This window comes from Bos mutus, chromosome 5 (assembly GCF_027580195.1).
Source record: "Bos mutus isolate GX-2022 chromosome 5, NWIPB_WYAK_1.1, whole genome shotgun sequence".
In the NCBI taxonomy this organism is placed as follows: Eukaryota; Metazoa; Chordata; class Mammalia; order Artiodactyla; family Bovidae; genus Bos; species Bos mutus.
In genome coordinates, this window is record NC_091621.1 from 42369647 (window position 1) to 42392567 (window position 22921).

At 51.2% G+C, this 22921-nt stretch overlaps 1 protein-coding gene across 7 annotated transcripts in view; it reads right to left on the reverse strand.

Moving 5' to 3' along the window:
* NCKAP5L (NCK associated protein 5 like) overlaps positions 1-22921 on the reverse strand; it is a 51456-nt gene that overhangs the window by 10622 nt on the left and 17913 nt on the right. The window contains exons 1-5 of one of the 7 annotated variants that reach the window (XM_070370738.1): positions 20372-20502; positions 2807-2868; positions 1350-1478; positions 588-656; positions 440-478 (exon numbers count right to left, since the gene is read on the reverse strand). In XM_070370738.1, coding sequence (XP_070226839.1) covers positions 440-478; positions 588-656; positions 1350-1472 — 231 coding nt within the window. In that variant the 5' untranslated portion in view covers positions 1473-1478; positions 2807-2868; positions 20372-20502. Of the gene's footprint in view, positions 1-439; positions 479-587; positions 657-1349; positions 1509-2806; positions 2869-5361; positions 5587-20371; positions 20503-22921 lie in introns of those variants that run through there. The other 6 variants (XM_070370736.1, XM_070370734.1, XM_070370735.1 and 3 more) reach the window with 6 other exon arrangements.

Here is a 22921-nt window from a genome sequence, read left to right on the forward strand (position 1 = left end):
AAGGGCTCAGGTAAGGCAGGGGAAGACTTGGGGGTCAGAGTAGCCCACATGTCAAGAAATTACCCCCAGTACTTGAGTCAATATTTAGATGTCACTTTATGGTCACAACATCAACATTGCTATCAGGGCTATAATGATCTGGAGAAACTAGCTGGGGCCTGGATAATGGAAGGATTCGAGCCCAAATCAAAGTTACTATCGCTTGGAGACCCGGCCTTACCTAGCGTGGCCCCGGCTCCAGGTCAAAGAGTATGGATTGTCCAAGATAGAGAAAGGGGACTCTGCTGGAGAGCCAAGAGGCCATTTCCACCTTCCTCGATCCCGTAGCTGAGCAGGCTCAGGGGTCCCCAGGAAGGACCTCCCCTGCTGTGCCCAGGGCCTCCTCCCAGGGCATCTGGGCTCAGGTCAGGGGGTATGAATGTCTCCTGTGGCCTTTTACCTTTTGGTTCAGCAGTGCCTGCACCACGTGGTTGGCAACCTGGGGAAAGAAAGGCAGAGCTGAGGAAAAGCTGTCAGATGACTGAGTCTCTGCCTGGAGCCTGGAGCCGACAAGCTATGCTTCCCACAGGCGGTATCAGTCCACCCACCTCGTCCAGACAGCGCTCGTAGGTCTCCCGCTGATTTTCGTTGGCTTGGGCGAGTGCTGAGTTCTCTGCCTGCAGGGAGGAGGAGGAAGGTAAATGGGAGGCTAAGCAATCATTCTTCCCAGGGCAGGTTCCTCTTGGAAAGGAGAGGCAAGGAGTCCAGTAGCTCTCTCCCTGCCCCAGCTCTTGGCTCTGGGGTGCTTCTGTCAGGGGCGAGCACATAGAGACCCAGGGCATCCAGAAGGCAGAGCTGAGACGCCTGGTACTTTGTTACCCTGACTTCAGTCCATGAGGCTGGAGGGGCTGGGGAGATACAGTGGCCAGGAGGACCAAGGTGGGAGGTGCTAAACGTTACCCTTATTTCCCTGGGGAGAAGGCAGAGGAGGCTGGAGGGAGGAGGGCAGGGTCTAGGAACGTGGTAAGTAGCCTAGTTCATGGATCCGTGCCCTGGTCCCTCAATGCCTGAGACTTTTCCTTCTGTGGCCTCTGTGGCCACCCCTTTCCTACAGCCAGGGCACAAAAGTTGGGTAAAGAAGGGAGATAACTGGGGGTTAGTACAGCCCCAGCCTTGTGCACGCCTCTTGTCCTGAGCTGGCATGAAGGCTGGAGAGCTAAGAGTAAGGAAAGGGCGTCTCAGAGCGGCTCTGCTAAAGAAACGTTTCAGCTCTGCTTCAGCCTGGAAAAGCAGGCTGAGAGGAAGGTTGCCCTGCACCTCCAAAACCACCCAAGCTTGCAGGGCTCTGGCCAGCCTGCCCCGTGCCCCACCTCCAGCTCCCGCAGCCGGTGCAGGAGTTCCTGGCAGGTGCCCGGCTCCGTGCTGCCATCACCACCTTCTCCTGGGTTCAGGTTTCCAGGGCTCCCGGCCGACTGGTCCATGGCCTCTGACATCAGGCCCTGGGGATAAGTGAGAGAAGCCCCAGCAGGCTACTCCAGGGCACAGGGAGGTGAGTGGAGGAGGAGGAGGACAGAGACAGAACTTGTCAGTATTCCCGGAGTTGGCATCCGTGTGACCCCTGTGCCTTGGACACTGTAACAACTCGGGGTGAGGCTCAGATTCCTGCTCATGGGACAGACACATAGACATGCCCTTCCATCTCAAGAACAGAGACCATTGTTTTTATAAACCCTTATGACTGCCCTTGCCCTCTTACAGATTACACAGACACTGGCCAGGAGCCAAGAAACCTGAATTCTCCACTGAGGTTGGTCTCAAACTGACACTCTGTATCTTCCTGGCAGAGCGGGAGGTGGCCTGCAAGCCTCCAAGCCCCCGTGCTCTGGGCAAGGCCCCAGCAGACCAGCCTCTGTGAGCGCTGGGCCCTCTGCAGGGGTCTCTTGATACCCATCCCCCTTCCACTTTCCCAGCTCCTTCCTGGTGGCTTCCCTGGTAGTTCAGATGGTAAAGCGTCTGTCTGCCTGCAATACGGGGTTCGATCCCTGGGTTGGGAAGATCCCCTGGAGAAGGAAATGGCAATCCACTCTAGTATTCTTGCCTGGAAAATCCCATAGATGGAGGAGCCTGGTAGGCTACAGTCCATGTGGTTGCAAAGAGTCGGACACGACTGAGCGACTTCACTTTCACTTTCACTCATTTTCCAGGGCCCCCACTCCAAGGCTGAGTCAGGTACTCCTCCAGCTCGGCTCTGTAAGTGTCCCCCCAGACTGTCAACTCTGCGAGGGCAGGGACACTGTCTTCATTTCATTGACTATATACCCTATGTGATACCTGGTGTGGAAGAGACCAACTGATGGCTGAACAGACTAGTCTGTTCATTGCCTGAACACAACAGAGCCAGGTTTCTGACCTGTATCACATTATGTGATCCCTGCTCCCACCCTACTCCAAACTGTTGCCATAGTGACTGGCTTTCCTCAACTAGTCTTCATCTTCCATTTGAGTTTTAATTTTTCAGGTAGAGCAAAGTACTCCTTTCCTTCCTCTGAACAAATACTGTTGCAATTTCCAGTAGATGGGAAACCCATCCTAATGCAAAAGGGTAGGGGTCCCCAGTCTACACCAACTGCTTGCCTCCCTGACCCTCTGAAGCTCCCACAAAAGGGGCTTAGGTCTTTTGGACCAAGGAAGAGGAGCCCTCAGCAGCTCACCTACCAGGCATCTGAATGCTTTTTCCTCCCTCCCCTGTGGGGCAGAGGCTGCCTTGCCCAACCCAGCCCTCCTCCAGTCCCCACCACAAGCACACCCAAGTTCCAAAGCCCCTCACCTGTCTCTGCCTCCTCACCCAGGCTGGCACACTCACGCACGCAGCCAGAATGGTCACCTTGCCTGTGGAGACAGAGGGAGACAAGGTCAGCCGTGCATTTATTGGCTTCCTACTGCCTGGCATCCTGGACAAGAGGGATAAACAAGCCAGAGAAAATCCTGCCCGTATGAAGCTGCCATTCTACTGGGACCAGCAGGTAATACCAGAGATAAACCAATGAACCAACATCAGGTCCTGAGAAGGCGCTGAAGGTGACAGCGAGGCAGAGACCTACCTGCGTGAATGGGCAGATGAAATCCCGGAATGGGAAAAGCTTTCCAGGCAGAGGAAAGAGCCAGTGCAAATGGCCCCAGCTCTCAGCCAGAGGGGAACGAACAGCAACCCAGCATACGCCGTCTTCTTTCATTCTCACGACCACAGAGGGGGTCAAGTGCTATTATCGACACGTATTTGAGATGAGGAAACCGAGGCAAAGGAAGCTACACCTGCATCCTCGGAGTGTATCCTGCGCGCTGGCATGTTCCCGTGTCGCAGATCACATCTGATTCTCCTTTCGACCTCGTAAGAAGGGTGACGGGGGGAGGTGCCAGCCTGCTCTGAAGCAAGCTCCAGAGACAAAGGATGCTGCCCACACCATATGGCTGGTTCACAGAGCACAGTGGGCAGGCCTGGGCCCCCTTCCTGTGCAGCCTCTTTGTACATCCTTGTCCTCTGTGCTCCGTGCACTTAGTCTCAGCGTTCCCGGAGCTTTGCAGTCAGACAGACCTGGGTTAGAAGCTGACTCAGCAAAACCAGTTTCCTCACCCCTAACATGGGGTAAGAATACCTAGTCCACAGGGCTGTTGGAGCAGGAAGTGAGATAATGTATGTAGAGAGTCTTGCATGGACTCTGATAAATGAAGGCTTTTCACTCTAGCACTTCACCTGTAAGCAGACCCTAAGTCCCAGGTCCCTCTCCCTGGGGGTCTTTAAAGGAGGGGCTCCTGAAGATCTGAAGTGTTGCCCCTCTGCCCTGCCCATAGGGGCTTCCTCCTCTCCGACCCCTTCCCTGGCAGCCCTCCAGCCCTCACTCTCTTCCACCTGATACTCTAGAAAGAAAGGGAGAGAAGAGGAGAAGGCTTCTTTCTGGGTGGGGGTGGAGTGGGGAGGGAGAAAAAACAAGCATGTGCACAACAACGGGAAGGGGGCTTCTGAAAGCTAGAGAAAAAGGAAAAACTGTGCAATGCTTATTTTTGACACTCCACCACAATCTAAAGTCCTTTGTTATTTTAACATCATAAAAATGTATTGAGTTATAACTTTGTTTGCTCATAACATTATCACACTTGCTATATTTAGAAATGGACAGACCTCAAAAGAAATGAAAAAAATTCAGGAAAAAGCCTCCTTCCCACATACACAAACAGGGGTTAAAACCAAAACAGGCCTCGGAGGACCAGGTCCAGCCCACCCCGCGTCACTTATCCCCAGGCCACCATCCTCTTGCCAGGCCGGGGCTCCCCCTGCTCTAGGAGAGGCCTGTCCCCACAGGTCACCAGCGTCCCCTCGACCTCCTCATCACTTACGTTCCCAGTGGACACCTCTAGAAATAAAGGGGCATGGGCAGGGAAGGGAGTGCTTGGGAGGGTGAGAAAAAAACAGGAGGATGAAGGAGGGGAGTGGGATGAACAGGGCTGTGTCCGGAGGCCACAAAAGGGAAAGATAAAGTGGTAGAAACCTCCAGTCTTTGTTTTCTTCACACAACCACAGAAACCAAACTAAGGGTGAAGGTGGTTTAGGAGGGTATCTTTTGCTAAAATAAATAAGCGAATGAATGAAAAGGCATCCAGGTCAGGCATGAGGCCTGTGTATGTGTTGAGGAGGGTGGGGACCCAACACGCCAACCAAGCCAACCACTACCACCCTTGGATCTGAGCCCCCGGGAATCCCAAGGCAGGGCGGCCTGAGTCCCACTGTGACCTGGGGAGACCCTCCAAGGGACAAGCCACCGGAGCGCAACAGCTCGTCAAGGGCGTCAGCGTCCGGGTCCGAGCAGGGCCTGGGAGAGGCTCCAGACACGTCGGCTGAAGGCGGGCTGTGACTCAGCCCCACTTTGGGGAGAAGTTCTCTGCCCTCGGCCCAAGTGGTCTGGCCAGCTCCGGACGCTGGGCTTTCTGTGTGTCTGCATGGCCACAAGATGAAGGCAGGAAGCTGTCAGCCCGGATTGTTGAGTCACTCGGAAGAGGCCTGCATTTAAACTTGGCGCTGGGGAGGTGCGTGCTGTAAGTCTGGGCTCAAGATCTCTAGACTGAAAACTTCTTGCATCTTTAGCCTCCTCTGGGGAAAATTACGATCCAGAGCGATAATACCACCTCTAGCTCCCAAACTGAGCCCAATTAGGAATTTGGCCCTTCAGAGTCTGAGGTTTTGACCCAAATCTCTTGAGGAAAAAAACAAAACCAAAAAGCAATCAATCCAGGTCAGTTCCCCAGTGGCTGTCCCTGCAGGGTCAAGGGGGTCCCCTCCCCAGGGCCAAGTACCCTCGTCCACCCTCAGGCCCCACAACTGCTACTCACAGCTTCTGTGCTCAGCCCCACCTGGAGCCCAGGAAAACCCCTGGCCTGGGTTTTTCGGGATGGCCCTGCTTTCAAGCATTCCTCTGGGGGGTCCCACAACATATCCCGGGTGTCCGATGTGGGTCTGGAACACAGGACACTGGCCCAGCTGGGTAGGGATGGAGCTGCAGTGGGTGGTAGCTTGAACTTGAATGGGGAGGCTCTCCCGCCAGAACTGCCAACGGGCAACCCCGCCCTCCACAAAGGCCTGATTCAGAGGGAGGTGACCTCAGTGCTGAGGGGAGGGAGGGAGAGGAAGAGGAGGGCCTCTCTGGCCCTCCTTCAGAGGAGACAGCGAAGGGGGATCAGCTGCTCAGGGGTTTCTCTGGGTAACCTAGGGAAGGGGCAGGTGCAGCCCAATGACTGAGTGAACCTGGGTGGTCGCTCATCTCTTCAGCCTGGTCAGGCATGTTGGGCAATCCCGCAAAAAAGACTGTCCTGACCTTTCAGGCAGCCAGATCAAGGAGGGGGAGCCCGCAGCTCCCAACCCCTCTCCAGCCAGAGCACAGGCAAGAAGACCCCTCTGTAATATCAGAGTCCAGGCTTGGGAGGAAGGGGCCAGAGAGATGGCAGTGAGCCGGTCCTCTAGAGTCCCTCACCCTGGCCCTTAGCCAAGGCCTCTGGGCCCTGATGAGCCCCTCAATGACCAGCTGTTTCCCCCTAGAGTCCTCTAGGGAAAAAGAGCCAGGGGCCGGGGCTGGGGGAGGGGTGGGCAGCTGTGGGAAGGCAGAGATGGAGTTGGCTTTACTAACAGAATTGTCCGTGTAATCCAAGCGTTTCCCCCTCTGTTCCCCCCCCATCCCCCAGCTGCTTTCTGGAATCCCCGTCACACCCAGGAGTCTACTTGTAAACAGCAACTTCTTCACCCACAGCAACACTCCTTTCCAGACAAGATCTGCCCTGGGCTGAGGGTAGGGGAAAAAAAAACAAAACGAGGACTGAGGCCCCGGGCATTCCTGGTCTGAGAGTGGCTCCTTCCTCTGGCCTAAAGCATCTCTCAGCCCCAAGTATTCCCACTGGTCTCCCCCACCCCCTCACTCAGGGCCAGAGGCAGACAAGAATTTCCTTCCCTCCTCCTGACAACTGGCCCCAGGAGGGGGCAGTTGACAACAATAGCCCTTCTGAGGGGCAAGTGTCCATGGGGAAGGGGCCCACTGCACCCCTCCTCCAACTTCCTCCTCACAGGCACTCCAAGAACCTCCAGACCATGGTGGAGGTTCTTTCAAACCGACTGTAGGTCAGTCAGGGCAGGAGGAAGGGTAGCGGTGTTATGAGCCCAAAAGGCTTATAGATGTTGATACCCTTTGTCTCTCCTCCCCAGATCCTTTCTGTTCCCCATTCACTGCATCACCCAACAATAAAAGCAGCCGCTGGGGGTAGGGAGAGAAGGGGCTCTGACAGACTCAATGGGTTTATTTATAGGGCCACACGCCAGGGGCTCTGCAGCCAAGACGCCTAGCCCCACTCCCAAAAGTCCAGCAGGCCCATCCTGGCCGGGCCAAGGGAACTGGAAAAAGCCTCAGGCCAGATGGTTTGGCTTATAGTTCCAACAGTGCAATTTATTTGCTGTGTGACTTTAGGCAGATCGCTCCATTTCTCAAGGATTAGTTCTTTCATGCCAAGTGGAGGTTCTTCTAGAGCAGCGGTTCTCAAAGTGAGGTCCAGGGATCCTGAGGCCCTTTCAAGGAATCCACCGGGTCAAAACTATTTTCACAATATCACTAAGACATGATTTGTCTTTTTAACTCTCTTTGTCTCATGAGCAGGCAGTGACATTTTCCAGAGACTACAGGATAAGTGGTAGCATGACAGACTGAATTCAGAAGCAGATATGAGAATCCAGCTGCCTCTGATTAAGTCAGACACGACAGATTTACAGAAATGAAGAACAATGTCATTCTTTTCACTATTTTTTGTTTTGGAAAATAGATAATTGTTTTTCATAAAATGTTAACATGGGTTATTGTTACCTTAAAATGAATTAAATATTCAAAACTCTCAGTTCTAATTTATACGACAGTGAATGTCAGTAGGTATAATCCATGTGAACCAAAGCTCTTTGGGGGGGGGTCTTCAATTTTTAAGAGTGTAGAGGGGTCCTTAGACTCAATAGTTTGAAAAGAATCACTTTTCTTAGAACAATGTTATCCAGGAGAACTTTAGTGATGATGAAAATGTTAATTCTGTGCTGTTTAATAAACATGGTAGCCACCAGCCACATATGGCTACTGAACATTTGAAATGTGGCTAGTCCAATGGAGAAGCTGAATTTTAAATTTAAAAAGCCATATGCAGCTGGTGGCGACTATACTGGACAGCGAAGTTAGATCCCTGGGCCTCTTGACTTTAGCATTCAAGGTCAATGCCTCTTTCCAGTCCAGAGGCTACCAGTAAGGAAACACAGGCCTGGATACTCTGTCCCCAGGCTTTGTCTCACATTATTTCTCACTGTCTCTTCACTAAAGGAAGGCCATCTAAGCCAGATGGGCAGTCCTGCTGGCCCTCTTACTGAGGCTTAGAGTTGCTCTCTCATTCTTGGCAACAACTATGTCACACCTTTGCCAATCACCTCATACTTCTGGTCTACCATCTCCCCTTGTTTCCGAAGAGGACTGGCCATCAGAGGGAAAACCCCTCAAACCTCCTGCCACCACCCTCCCCTCCTCTGTCCCTCCTCTCCTCCTGTTACAGCAGAGGGGCTGCTCTTTCCCCCAGCAAGGCCAGGACTTCCTGTCCCAGACCCTCCCCAACTTCAGGGTCTACTTCCAGAACGGATCTTTCTCATCTACCTTTACAACTTCTCAGGTACTTTCATCTTAAAAGTGATTTCCCCTTGACATTTCTCCAGACACTGTCCTCTTTTGCCTTTCACAGCCAAACTTCTTTAAAAAAAAAAAAAAAAAAAAGCTATCCTTCCTTCTCATTCTTTCCTCAACCTGGTCCAACTTCAGTAACTGCCACAAGGCTAAATCCTACAGTACTTTTCAGTCCCCACTGCTTTCTCAGGTGCCTCTGGTGGTTACTTCCTGCTGGACTTTTTTTTTAAAGCTTAGAGACATAGTTCAACTCACACACAACTCACTCATTTAAAGCGTACAATTCAGGGGTTTGTAGCATATTCACAGATATATATATAGATCATGACCATAGTCAATTTGAGAACATTTTCATCACCCCTTAGTTACCATCCCCTCATGCCCAAACCTAGGAAACCACTCATCTATTTTCTGTCTCTATAGCTTCCCCATTCTGGGCATTTCGTATGAAGGGAATCATATAACAGGTGGACTTCTGTGACTGGCTTCTTGCACTCTGCATGTTTTCAAGGTTCATCCCTATTGAAGCATGTATCAGTACTACATTCCTCTTCATGGCCAAATAATATTCCATGGTATGACTACGCCACAATTTATCTATTCAGCCACTAATGGACATTTGAGCTATTTCCACTGTTTGGCTATTATGCACAAAGCTGCTCTAAGCACTGCTGTTAGTTTCACATGGATGAAAGCTTTCATGGGTATACACCTAGGAGTGGGACCGCTGGGTCATATGGTGACTTTAAGTTTAAATTTTTGAAGAACTGCCAGCCTGTTTCCCAAAGTAGATGCATCATTTCAGAGTCCCATCAACAGTGTGATGGGATGTGCAATTTCTCCATGTCCTCACCACTCGTTATTGTCTGATTTCCTAATTCTAAGTCACCTTAGTAAATGTGAAGTGATACCTCATTATGGTTTTGATTTCTGTTTCTTTGACTGATGATGTTGAGCATCTTTTCAAGGGCTTATTGGCCATTTGCATGTCTTCCATGGAGACAAGCCTATTCAGACCCTTTGCCTATTGTTTAATTGCAGTATGTGTCTTTTTTGCCATCGAGTTGTCAGAATTCTTTATATATTCTGAACACAGGCCCCTTATCAGATATATGATTTGCAAATATTTTCTCCTATTCTGTGGTTGTCTTTTCACTGCCTTGATGGTAACCACTTCCTCCTGGACAACTGTTCCCTCGTCTACCGCATTTCTCTCTTTGCAGCCATCTTCCACCTCTTCTGTTATTTATTTGTGAGAATATGTTGTGTATACTTTGTTAACATTTTCCTGATGGCTGAGAGGTAAAGAATCTGCCTGCCAATGCAGGAGATGTGGGTTTGATCCCTGGGTCAGGAAGATCCCCTGGAAGAGGGAATGGCAACCCACTCTAGTCCTCTTGCCTGGAAAATCCCATGGACAGAGGAGTCTGGCAGGCTACAGTCCATGGGGTCACAAAGAGTCAGACACAACTTGATGACTGAGCACATGTGTGTACTTTAAAAAAAAAGGAATGGGGGTTCCCCTGGTAGCTCAGTGGTAAGGAAGCTCTCTGCCAATGCAGAGGACACAGGTTCGATCCTAGGTCTGGGAAGGTCCCACATGCCTCAGAGGAACTAAGTCTGTGCACCACAACTGCTGAGCTGGTGCTTTAGAGCCTGTGAAACACAACTACTGAAGACACGAGCCCTAGAACCTGTGCTTTGCAACAAGAGAAGCCACTGCAGTGAGAAGCCTGAGCCAGCAACGAAGAACAGACCTGCTCGCGGCAACTAGAGAAAACCAGAGTGAAGCAAGGAAGACCCACCATAGCCAAAAACGAATGTGTGTGCTAAGTCTCTTCAGTTGTGTCAGGCTCTTTGTGACCTTATAGACTGTAGCCCACCAGGCTCCTCAGTCCACAGGGACTCTCCAGGCAAGAAACTAGAGTGGGTTGCCATGCCCTCCTCCAAAGGATCTTCTTGACCCAGGGATTGAACTCTAGTCTCTTATGCCTCCTACACTGGCAGGCAGGTTATTTACCATTAGCACCACCTAGGAAGCCCTAAAGAAATAAATAAGACTTAAAAACAAAACAAAACAGACTTTATTTGGATCTTATGAGTTTTTCCACTGATGTCTTTTCCACTGGTATTCTATCCCAAGATGCAATACAGGATCCCACGTTGTGGTTAATTACCATGACTCCTTAGTCTCCTATGATAGAAGACAGTTCCTTAGTCTTTGTCTTTTATTACCTTGACACTTCAGAAGGAAACTGTATTTTGGAAAATATTCCTTAATATGAGTTGGTTTCATGTTTTCTTCAATGAGATTGGGGTTATGGATTCTAGGAAAGAATATTACAGAGGTGATGTGCCCTTCTCAGCACATGCTATCAGGGGGTATGTATACATGACGCTGAGAAGTCTTATTACTAACGATGTTAAACTTTGATCACTTGGTTAGGTGGCATCTATCAGTGGGCTTTGCATCATAACAAGACTATTTTTCTTTTGTAGTTAATAAACATTTAGGGGGGACAACCCTTTGTGACCATGCAAAATCCTATTTCTGCTTAAACTTTCACCCAATGATTTTAGGATTCATCAGTGGAACTCGCCTGCAGCAATTACTATTGTGCTCTAAAGATAACTTTTGATTTTTCTCATTCCTTATAATTTATTAATTAGAAGTTTTCTGTAAGGAAAAGCTGTCTCTTCACTCCCATTTATTTACTTAATTACATATTTGTATCAGTATGGACTCACAGTATGCAATATTTTATTCTTTGGATTATAATCTTAATATTATCATCACCACTTACTTTTACTGCTTAAATGCCAGCTTTGGCCATTCTTTCAGGTTGGTTCCTGTGTCCTTTCAATATGCTTTCATTAAAAAAAAAACAAAACTGGGCCGTTCCTGGAGGTCCACTGGTTAAGAATCCGCCTTCCAACGCACGGAATGCAGGTTGGATCCCTGGTCAGGGAACTAAGATGCTGCAGGGAGCTAAGCCTGTGCACCATAACTACCGAGCCCATGCGCCACAGCTAGAGAAGCTTGCAGTCCACAACAAAGAGCCCTCGTAGCCCCCAAAGACAGTATTTTTAACATTTGCTTACTTTCTGGTACAGAAGATGTCCCAGGCTTATCTTGCATTTTCCCTGCCACAGTCTTTTTCTAGCAGAGCAATCTTCTTTCTAAAACTGTAAATCTGATTGTGTCCCTTTCACGTCAAATCTTCCCATGACCTCCTAGCTTTGGGGACAGATGAAAGCACTCAACGCGGCCCTGGGAGCCCTGACCTGGGCTGGCCCCAGAGCAACATTCTTCTGAAAAGCTGTCCTGGACTGACGAGGCCCCCACTGATCTCTCATCTTCAAGTTCGTCCTGCATTTCAAACAGCAATGCATCCTGTTCTCCAGCACTCCTCTGAGAAGGGGTGCTGTTAGAGGGGAGCTCCTTGAGGAGGGACCCTGCTTATACTGATACTTCTGTTCTCCCCAATTCCTGCCGCCGAGGTCCTGAATTTGGTGATCTCCTTTCAAGACCAGAAAGAAGGGACAGGTGAGGATTCATCATGTTTAAAGATCTCCAGTGACCCTGCCCCCCAAGTGCTTCTGAAAGGCCCATATGACAAAACACATGCAAAGTGAGAGAGGGCATTTTCAGATTTGCCCTGAACACTGATATGACCAAGCTCTCAACCTTTGCCCAGGTCTCAGCGATGCCCTCTGAAAAAGGGATTCATCTACTCATTCTGCAGATTAGGAGGTACAATGCTGGGTACTGGGGGGCAATTTAGAGATGGGTCCCCTCTTCTCAGACTTCCTGGAGCTTTCAGACTAGTAGGGGATGTAAGCCATGCAGGTAGATAGCTGTACTATGAAGGAGGTTCCACAAGAAAAGTCTTTGTAGAACTTTAAAAAAAATCAGGAAAGAAATATTAGGTTGGAGCTGGAACAGTTTTTCAGAATTGGAGGCATCTAGTGAACTTAGCCTTTATAGACAGACACGGTTTGGGTACAAGAAAAAGGGAAGGGGGTCATTCCAGGCAGCAGGAGGCAGAAATCTCTGGGTGTGCATGGAAACAGTGACTCAGTGCAGCTGGACTGAAGGGCGTTTGAAGGTGAGTGCTTCCTGCTCCCCTGGTCCATGCTAGTTACTAACTCCTCTCCTATTCCCAGACCGAATACGATAGTCAGCATCTTTTCAACAACCTGGATGTAACCAGAGGCATATGCTGGGTCCCCCAGGAGGAACCAAGGCAGAGAGGTTCCTGGAGATGACAGAAGAGCTGACAACTGGAACTTCGGTGATCTGCTCTCAGATCCGAGAAAAAGGGGCCTGGAAGGTCACACAGCCTGTTGGTGCTCAGGCTGCACTGCAGGCCCTGAAGAGGTAGGCATATACTCTGCTAGCCCCCATGCCCGGCCCCTAGTGCTCACACCCCCAAGCCCCATATCCTAGCTTCTTTCTTCAAAGGGAACAGCCTCTGGCCAATCAAGTGCCTTCCACAGCCAGGCAGCTTTAGTGTTGACTCAGTGGGTGCCATCTGGCCAGGGCCCATGGGTGACCGCCTAAGGTGCCAGCTCAGCTCAGGGAGACGCAGCTCTGTTCACCCACAGGCCCTGCTCATCCATGCCCATAAATACAAGCTAGGCTTCCTGGATTCTGATCCGGCTCAGGCATACTGCATGCCCCTAGGTGAAGCCTGGAACCACCCCTACTCTTATCTGTAAAATGGGGTGAGCTCTCTCTGACTCCTCTCTTCCCATAGGGCATAGAAGAGAAGGATGAGGTCACGCCTGGAAATGGACTGCAGCTGAGAGGTCCCCTTGTGTGGGGTAGGGATATGTGTGGGTGAGGAGCTCGGCAGGACCGTTAGGGAGAAACCCTTGGCTTTGATGCTGCCCTCCTCCTATGGGCCCCGTGGGCTTCCCAGGAAAGCAAGGCGGGTAGAGAGGAAGGGACAGCAAAGCCAAGAACTTGAGCTTCCTTCTAGCCCCAGGGACAGGAAGTGAGGTGCCGTCTACAGAGGAAGTGAGAGGCAAACACCCCCCAACTTCCCCTCAGCCTGAAGTGGAAAGGAAGGCTCTAGCTTCAGGAGCTCATAGCCCCAGAGCTGGGGAAGCTGAAGGTGGAGGGGGCAGGGAGGAGGCATTTTTGGCACCATCTGCCAAGAAAAGATGGCCTCTTGTCTGAGACACAATAAAACTTAAGGGGTCCCGGACAGTCCACAGATTGGGGTAGTGGGAAGAGGAGCACAACCGAAGTCAAATTGAAAAACCCAGCTTTCCAGGTCACACGGGACCATTTCTGCAGCGTTGGTCCTAGACCCCTGCCCCAGCTCTGTGCTATGCCACGTGCCTGCCCCCAGTATACACACATCCCACCCGGACACCAAGGTGGATAGGGCCTCTGACTATCTGGTCTGACAATACTTGTCCTTTCTTTGCAGCCTCCATCACAGCTTTAATTCTATAACTGCTTAATTTTTGATTGACATGGACTTCTGGGATCCCCACTGTACCCCCAAAGTCTGGCATCACACTGAACACTTAGTAAGAGCTGGCTGGAGGTTTAGCATCCCTGAGAGGCTGGTTTTGGCATCTGAATGAAGTCTGGTATACAAAAGTAAATGAACCCTGCTCCTGGCCTGGGGCTGACTGGGGGACCCTGAGGTGGGTGCTAAAGGACAGAAATCAGAGACCCAACATGGTGGCAGAAGAAAACACTCTACACACAAATATTGCCAACAGGTAACAGATGAAAATAGTACATGCCACATGCTATCTTTGGGTAAAGGGGGATAAAAGGATGTTCGTATTTGGTTTTGTATTAAAAGATGGGGGATATGTAAGAAATTAATGGGACTTCCCTGGTGGTCCAGTGGTTAAGAATCTGCCTGCCAAGGCAGGGGACACAGGTTCGATTTCTGGCCCAGGAAACTAATATCCCACATGCTGTGGGGCAACGAAGCCGTGCGCCACAACTACTGGATCCACGTGCTCCAACTACTGACGCCGGCACGCTCCAGGGCCTACCAGCCGCAAGAGAAACCACTGCAATGAGCCCATGCGCTGCAACTAGAGAAGAGCCCTCGCAGCAGCAAAAGCCCCAAACAACCAAAAAGAAAAGAGAGAAATTAAGAAGTGATCATCTATGGGGGGAGATGGCACAGTGGTAAAGAATCTGCCTGCCAATGCAGAGACTCAAGAGACCCAGGTTTGACCCCTGGGTCAGGAAGATCTCCTAGAGAAGGAAATGGCAACCCACTCCAGTATTCTTGCCTGGAGAATTACAAGGATAGAGCAGCCTGGTGAGCTACAGTCCACGGGGTTACAAAGAGTTGGACGCGACTGAGCACACATACCACCACATGGAGGAAGAAGAGGGTGGACGTCAGAGTGAGATTTCTCAATATATGCCTTTTTGTATCATTTTGATTTTTGGACTTTGTAAAAAAAAAAAAATCTAGTGAAAAAAAGAATATAAACTTAAAAAAAAACTGTTAGAAGGAATAAACACTTGACCATGTGACTTGTAAGGACCAGGCCCCAGGGATGAGGGAGGGTGAAGAGGTCTCCACAGGGGAGTGTGGGGTCTGGCCAAAGCACACCAGTTTCTTTCTCTCCCTTTCTTCCCAGTAGTGTCTCCCCAAGTTTGGGGAGAGGCCCTCCCAGCCATCGGCTGTGGTGTGCCTTGGTAGCAACAAACTATTCAGAAGTTAAATTAGGGCCACTTCTTCCTAGCTAAGAGCTGGGTTCATTCTCACTCCTGGGAAAGGGGTAAGGTTGGCCAAGGGCAGAGGTAGGAGCTTGGGCAAGGGGAATGTTTGGGGCAGGTGGAGGTAAAGTGGGGTAAAGGGCTCCTGAAAGTGCCTAGGGCTTCCGAGAGCAAGTTCTGGGGGTGTCTCAACAGATCCTCACACAAAAGGGCCAATTACAGCCCCCACATCAAGCCAGCTGGGGATGAAATGAATCAGCCCCTGGGAACTGCGGCTGCCGAGGACTCCAGCGCCACACCCCAGGAGTTACAGGGCCCCTCACATTCCCCTCTAGGAAAGACCTCACCACTCTCTTACCCAAAGGGTCTACAGGGAGAGACGACTTCATGCCCTGCATTAAAGTGAGAACTGCAGACCAACACCCCAAGCGGTACTCAGCGTTTCAGGCAACAGCATGAGCAGCAGAATGGGGTGTTTCTCCTTTCAAAATACCTATACTTAAAAAAAAAAAGCTTAGTGAGTCTTGGAGAACTCCCAGAGCTTATTGACCAGCATAAGGTTCAGGGAGCTGTGCTTACTGGGCTCTTCCCAGCAGCTGCTGGATTTTTAGAATTCAGGACTAACAGCAATGATAATTCACCTTAATAACAAGCTGGCCTCCCTGGGCCTCTTTCATCTGTGTAACTCCCAGAGAAGCGAAGATGCTAATTATCAAGCAGGTGCCACACCCCAAAGATGATGTCTTATTAATCCATCAGCAACAGACTGGGAAACTGAGGCCCAGGGAGAAAGATTTCTCTCACAGGGAGCTAAGGATATAGGATGCCGAGGGCCACTGCGCAGTGAAGAATCAGAGGTGCCCGCCCTGTACCTGCTGGGTTTGGGACGGTGCTGAAGACAAGGGTGCTTCTTTCAGAGGCGGCCAGACTTGAGTTTGGGGTGAAGGTGAGGAAGACCCCAAATATGTCCCAAGCCCCTTCCCCAGACTACAGCAGAGCCTGGTGGTAGCCTCGGCCGGGAGTCTGGGGTTTTGATCTTGAGTCAGAACACACTACTCTCCAAAGCGTCATCTCTGCAACGTACACAGCCACTGTGGGTAAGTGAGGGCTCAGCGCTCCAAACAGCACCACACCACAGCCCCAGTCCATGAAGTGGGAGCAGGGGGCACCTGGCAGCCGACTGGCTAGATCAGACCAAAATCATCTCAAGTGTGGAGACTGCCTCTTTGGGATCCAAGCCCATCTCTGTAGCCCCCACACACTTTTGGCACTGATTTTTAAAATGAGATCTTTCCTACAGCAAAGCCTGCTTAGTTGGCCACTGCTTCAGAAATCCACAAGGAGGCTCAGCTGGTCCGTACTTCCAGGACAGTGGGCAGAGAACTATAGAAGACCAAAGGTCTTTTCCCACTGTACCCATGGAGGGAAGCAGCAGACACTGGAATGTGCATGGAAATGGAAAGGGGAGGCTCTGAGGACTTCCCTGGGGGTCCAGTAGTTGAGACTTCGCCTTCCAGTGTAGAGGGGTGTGGGTTTGATCCCTGGTCAGGGAGTTAGGATTCCACATGGGCCAAAAAACCAGAACATAAATAGGAAAAGCAATGTCGCAACAAATTCAATAAAGACTTTAAAAATGGTCCATATAAAAAAAAATCTTAACAACAACAACAAAAAGATGGAGGCACTGCAGCTTACTACATGTGCTTGGTACCGTGAGAGATGCTGGGAACAGACACAATCTCAGCTCTGGGGAACCATAAGTGTCAAACCAGGTAGCAACCAATGAAGGACCTTGTCTTCCAACCCTCCAGGGCAGAGCCTGGGGAAAAATATTAAGGGTGCTACTCTAAACAATTTGACATTGTTTTTCTTCAGCATGTTAACAGAGCTGACCAGAGCCCATGGGGGACCCTGAGACAAAACTCTGACCCACTAAGGGCTTAGGTCTCCACAATCTCAGGTTCAAGAACTGCCCTCTCTGCTTTAAATCTGGCCCAGCCCCCTCATGCACAAGAAATTTAAGGCAAATGGTACAATGTAAAACAACAGACCAGAGTCAGGAGCCCTGCTTCTGACACTCGCCACTGTATGAATCACTTCCTCTCTAGATTTCACCGCACCTCCCTCTTTTTTTTTCAGTTTCCCCATTTTTAACACGAGGGCGTTGGACTAGACTGTCTCTAGGATTCCTTCCAGCCTGTGACTCTATGTTGTTTTGATGCTGTGGCAGATCCCAGATTGATTTACATAAATTTGCATGTTCAATCAGAAATCCTAAACTCCCAAGTATAGAAAATCCAATCAGTCCATTAGTGCAGCCAGACTGAGGGCTGAAGGAGCCTGCCAGGTTTGGGAGGGGACTGTCAAAGCAGACAGTGGTAGTAGTGGTGAATCAGGGGAGGAGCCGGGGAAGCAGGAGCAGAAGCAGCATTTGTCCTGAGAGATGTGCTTCTGATGACCCAAGGCTGAGGGGGCCAGGGACCCCTCTTTGGCTGCAAGGCAAGAGTACTTTCTCCTCCTGCTTCTAACGGGGCCTCTGGCTGGCCAGCCTCAGAGCCACACCCCAAGAGGAAACAGCAGCCTCTGCCTAGCAACAGCCGCATCCTTCACTCTGACAGGGACTCCACCATTAGCTACTTTCTGGGAAACTGACCTTCCTGGGAGCTTCCATTCTGCATCCCAGGGGCTCCTAGCAGTGAGGAAGGCTTCCTTCGGGGTCTAACCTCAATACCCTCTGCTGTAGCTTCACTCCCGTGGGCAGCAAGGCCCAGGGGAAGAGGGCTCCTGGGGAGCAAGCAGAGGGAAAAGCAGTGCAAGAGAATGTGCTCCATGTGCAACTGGTCCCACGGCCTCTCTGCCCACCACACCTCCTTTGATATCCCCCTCAGCACCCGGAGACCAAAGGGTGAAAACAAACAAGGAGAACGTGAAGGCCTTTGGCTCTTGAGCTAGAGAGCAAGTCCCAACCTGGAGAGCCTGACTCCTGAGCAAGCTCTATCCCCAGGAGGGAAGGAGTCCAGGCAAGGTGGGGTTGGGGCAGCCTCTCTCTGCTGCTGCTGGGCTGGTGTGGCAGGGTCTGGGAGGGTGGCTGGGAGCTGGGGGTGGTGAGTACAGAGGTGAGCTGAGTGGGGCCAGGCTGGGCAACAGCGGTGGGGCTCTCCTTGCCCTCTTCCCATAAGAGAGTGGAAGAGTGTGCCGTAGTCCCTGGCCCAGATCCTAAAACAAGTCCCAACAGCTGAGATGCAAACTGTCTCCTGGGAATCTGCTTACCCTGCTGGCCCTTGGCTGCCTTCTCCTTTCTCAACCCCTCCCCAAAGGCCCAGCTCAAAGACTGGCCTGCCAGGGTGTCTCACCAGAGGCCTTGATGGGTGGGCCAAATCCTAGCCAGCAGTTCATACTCCAAGGCACCAGGGGTGAGCAGGGCAGTGGTTATTCTTAGGCAGGATAAGGGAGTCTGCACCCCTCCAACTCTAGGTTCTAATCCTAAGCAATTTACCTCTCCAAACTTAGCTACCCTGCTGGAGGACCTTTCTCCCCTCCAATTTCACTCATCAGTGAAACCACACAATGTCAAAACATGGAAAGGAATGGTAGAGCTTTCTAGTCCAACTGCTGGATTTTACATATGGGAAAGGAACACCAGAGAGGCAAACTACTTTGGTTAAGGTCACACAGCAACCTACGAAGGGCAGGGACCAGAGCTTCTGACTCCCAGTTCACAGTGATAGCAGTTTGATCCTCACACACTTTGGTTTCCATTTGCCTGTTGTAGAAGGGCCTTCTTCCCTGCAGCCCAGGCCATCTCCCTCTTCAGGTTCTCACCATCCTCCAAAGGCCTGACCTGGAGAGCTAATACCACCTCATGCACAGACCACAGACTGAAAACAAAGTTGAACTACATGGGAATATCTCCCCAAACAGGGATGCAAGTGTTTCTCTGAGGTAAGAAACCCACTAACCCCAGGTTGTTCTCAGAAGGACAGGGACCCAATATGAGAAGTGAACTGTGTTATCTCCTTTCTTGAAAGACAAGGAGTCTCCCAGTCAGCTGGCATGTCTTGCAAGAGAGAGTCTGCAACAGGGCAACTGGGTTAGGTTCATTTTCCCCAAAGTACCGTCCATCGCGTGCAATCGGGGAGACCTGGGTTTGATCCCTGGGTTGGGAAGATCCCCTGGAGAAGAGCATGGCAACCCACTCCAGCATTCTTGCCTGGGGAGTCCCTAAGGACAGAGGAGCCTGGCGGACTGCAGTCCATGGGGTCGCAAAGAGTCGGACATCACTGACCAACGAAGCACACACACTGTCCACTGAACCGTCAGACTCTGACCCTTCGCTACCCCTCCTCCAGGACCACACGTGTTCCAGGCATCTGTTTCCACCGTTATCCCTGGCGGACAATTGTGCTTAAGCAGGAGGACCCGTGGAGGGGAGGGAGAGCAGTGGTAAGAAGGGAATAGAAGCTCTGCCTTTACAGCCAGGCAACGCGGCAGCCTAAGACCCCTGGCTTCTCAGGAAGGCCGGCGTTTAAGAAGTAGCAGCTGGACAGGTCAGTGGATAGCGCTGAGACACCTGGAAAACCAGGCCTGTGGGAGATAAGGGTCCTCCGTGCCCTTGGGGCGGCGCCAGGGCCGGAGAGACCGCGGGGCCTTGGGCCCAGGATCAGGAGACCGGGGCTGGGGTTCAGACAGTCGGTCTTCTAGTCGGTCTAGGCCAGGGGAGTGTCGGGCACAGATAAATTCTCTGCATTCTTCTGGCACCGCAGCCAGGACCCAGAGAGCCTTTCCTGCAGGCGCTGCCCTGGCTCCACTCCCTGCCCAGCCCTTCTCCCTTCCTCAGCCTCTTTAGTGTTCAGCCTGCCCAGCTCCCTTTCTCCTTTCCGCAGCCCCTCAAAGCCACCGAAGGGTCGTTCCGGGAGACCCCGAGCTCTCCGCCTCTCCCCACCTCCCCTACGCCCCACCGCCCCAGGCCACCGGGACTGCAAGGAGTGAGAAGAGGAGCCCGAGGCTCCTCTCCGCGCCTGCGCTTTGGGAGAGTCTCCCCCCAGCAACAACCTGGCACCGCTAACGGCACCCGGGCGGTGGGATGCGGGTGGGGTGGGGTGCGCAGCTGGGGCAAGGTCAGAGCTTTTAAAGGGGGAGGGAGACCGGCCCCCCGGAACATCCCCCTCTCTGGAAAGTTTCCCTTCCGGGGCCACGGAGTGTGCGCGAGGATGGCGCGGGGGGCGGGAGGGTGTGGGGTGGGGGTGGACAGAGTCGCGGCTGGTCCCCCCGGGGTGAGGGCGGCGAGCTCTAGGGGACGGCAGCGAGGTCCGGCAGGAAGCTGCGCCGCCCTCTCCGGCCCAAGGCTGCCACGAGAGTCTTACCCTCCATACCTCCCACCCTCGGCCCGGGGCTTACAGACCCTTCACTCGCCGCCCTTTAAATTGCAAGTGGGCCCAGAACTCACCAAAATCAGGTGCTGAGCTGGGCCAGGGCAGGCCGGATCCGCCGGGTCCATGGCCGCGGCTCTGGGGCGGGGGGCAGAGAAAAGGGGGGGTGCTGGGGCCGCCTCTTGATGTCAAGGCTTTAAAGGGGCCAATGAACCCCGCCCCTCGCTCAGACCCCGCCTCCCCCTCCCGCGTAGCCAATCCGCGTTCACTCTGGATGCGCGCCCCTCCCAGCCCCCTCCCAGCCCCCTCCAGATGTTCCCAGGACAAGAGCTAAGTCCGCCCGGCTGGAGCGCGCTGCTTCCGCCCTGGAGGAAAGGGCCTCCCCTACAAGCCATTCCCGCCCCCACCCCATCACCCCCCGGATAGAGACACAGTCTTCTCAGACCTGGCAGGGTCGGGGCTGGTAAACCTCCCCAGTGCCGGGATAGGAGAAGCCAGGCTGGGCCGAGCGGTGGTGGCATGGGAGGCATCTATAGCAGAGAAAACTAAGTAGGTGCACGCGGGTTAGTGGGCATGCGCGTCTGCTTCTGTAGGGCTGGGCGTGCACGTGTATATGTGGTTGTGAGCGTCGGTGTTTGTAACTCGCTTTCCTGCATACGTGTTGGGTGTAAATCTAAGGGAAGAGGTTTGAGTGCCTGCTTGGCCTTAAATGCTCCCGCCACCCGTTTCTTCCTTCTGGATCGGGTCCTTTTAGCACTATGGAAATCTGAGCCCTGGAAACTGGCTCTGCCCCGCTCAGAGCAGTGCTGGTCTTTTCCTCACTAGTTAAAGAAGAGGGAAGGGTGAGCAGAAAAAGAATACAACCTTGTTCTCAGCCACTTGCTGTTTCAGTGGGGACCAGATCCTTCCTTGTTGAACTGTTTGCTTGAAAGAGGAAAAGCCAACAGCCCACTTAGGTCCCTGAATGGCCTCAGAGCTCCCTTCTATATGATTCTCTTTGGTCCTTGGTTAAACAGCTATTTGCCCTTGTCTGGATACCATATAAGCTGGCCCGTTGATGCTGGTTCTGAAATGGGTTCTGCAGAGAAATACAAAGGGATCCCTAGCCACAGTCTCTGCGCATTTTATTAAAATTGGGGTATACACCATATTATCCAATAAATGAACATAAGAGCTGAGGGAACATAGCGTGCTCAAATTGACTAGAATTAACCAAGAATTCCACTCTGAAGGAGGCTCCTTAATTTAAAATGGAATTTGAAGGGCAGAGAGCACTTGAGTAGGATCTAGGCCAGGTAAGGACCCAAGGAGATTCAGGTAGGAAAAAGCAAATTATCTGCATGGGACAGTGAGCAGATACCAGTGGTAGGGTGGGAAGTGGGAGAAGTTAATGGAGGAAGTTTTGTATGGAGGAGATAATAAAGATATGGATTTGAAAGGACAAGTAATAAGTCATTTTGGATTCTTGAGTGTAGAGGTAGCTTGATGAAAAGAGTGCCTGAGGATAGTGATTATTGGAGCCTAGAAGATAAGATGGTGGTTACTCCCATCAGATCTCACCTTTGCTTTAAAACAATTAAAAAAATAGATTTATCCTTCAGTTCAGTTGCTCAGTCATGTCCAACTCTTTGCGACCCCATGAATCGCAGCACACCAGGCCTCCCTGTCCATCACCAGCTCCCGGAGTTCACCCAAACTCATGTGCCATCAAGTTGGTGATGCCATTCAGCCATCTCATCCTCTGTCGTCCCCTTCTCCTCCTGCCCCCAATCCCTCCCAGCATCAGAGTCTTTTCCAATGAGTCAACTCTTTGCATGAGGTGGCCAAAGTATTGGAGTTTCAGCCTCAACATCAGTTCTTCCAGTGAACACCCAGGACTGATCTCCTTCACAATGGACTGGTTGGATCTCCTTGCAGTCCAAGGGACTCTCAAGAGTCTTCTCCAACACCACACTTCAAAAGCATCAATTCTTCGGTGCTCAGCTTCCTTCACAGTCCAACTCTCACATCCATACATGACCATCGGAAAAACCATAGCCTTGACTAGACGGACCTTTGTTGACAAAGTAATGTCTCTGCTTTTTAATATGCTATCTAGGTTGGTCATAACTTTCCTTCCAAGGAGTAAGCGTCTTTTAATTTCATGGCTGCCATCACCAACTGCAGTGATTTTGGAGCCCCCAAAAATAAAGTCTGACACTGTTTCCACTGTTTCCCCATCTATTTCCCATGAAGTGATGGGACCAGATGCCATGATCTTTCTTAGTTTTCTGAATGTTGAGCTTTAAGCCAACTTTTTTACTCTCCTCTTTCACTTTCATCCTTAACATACAATAAAATTCATAGATCTCGGGTGTTTTGTTTGGTGAATTTCAACAATAATATATTCACCTATGTAACCCACCTGAACCGTCACCCACAAAGAATTTGTTCATCCCCCTGCACAGTCAATTACCCTTTACCTACCAACACCCACCCTTGCAACTTCCTGAATTTTATCACCATCGTTGTCTGTTCTTGAATATCACATAAGTGGAATCATATAGTATGTACTCTTTTTTGTCTGTGTTCTTTAGCTTAATTATGTTTTTGCCATTCAGCCATGTGTAATCTATTCTTTTATATTG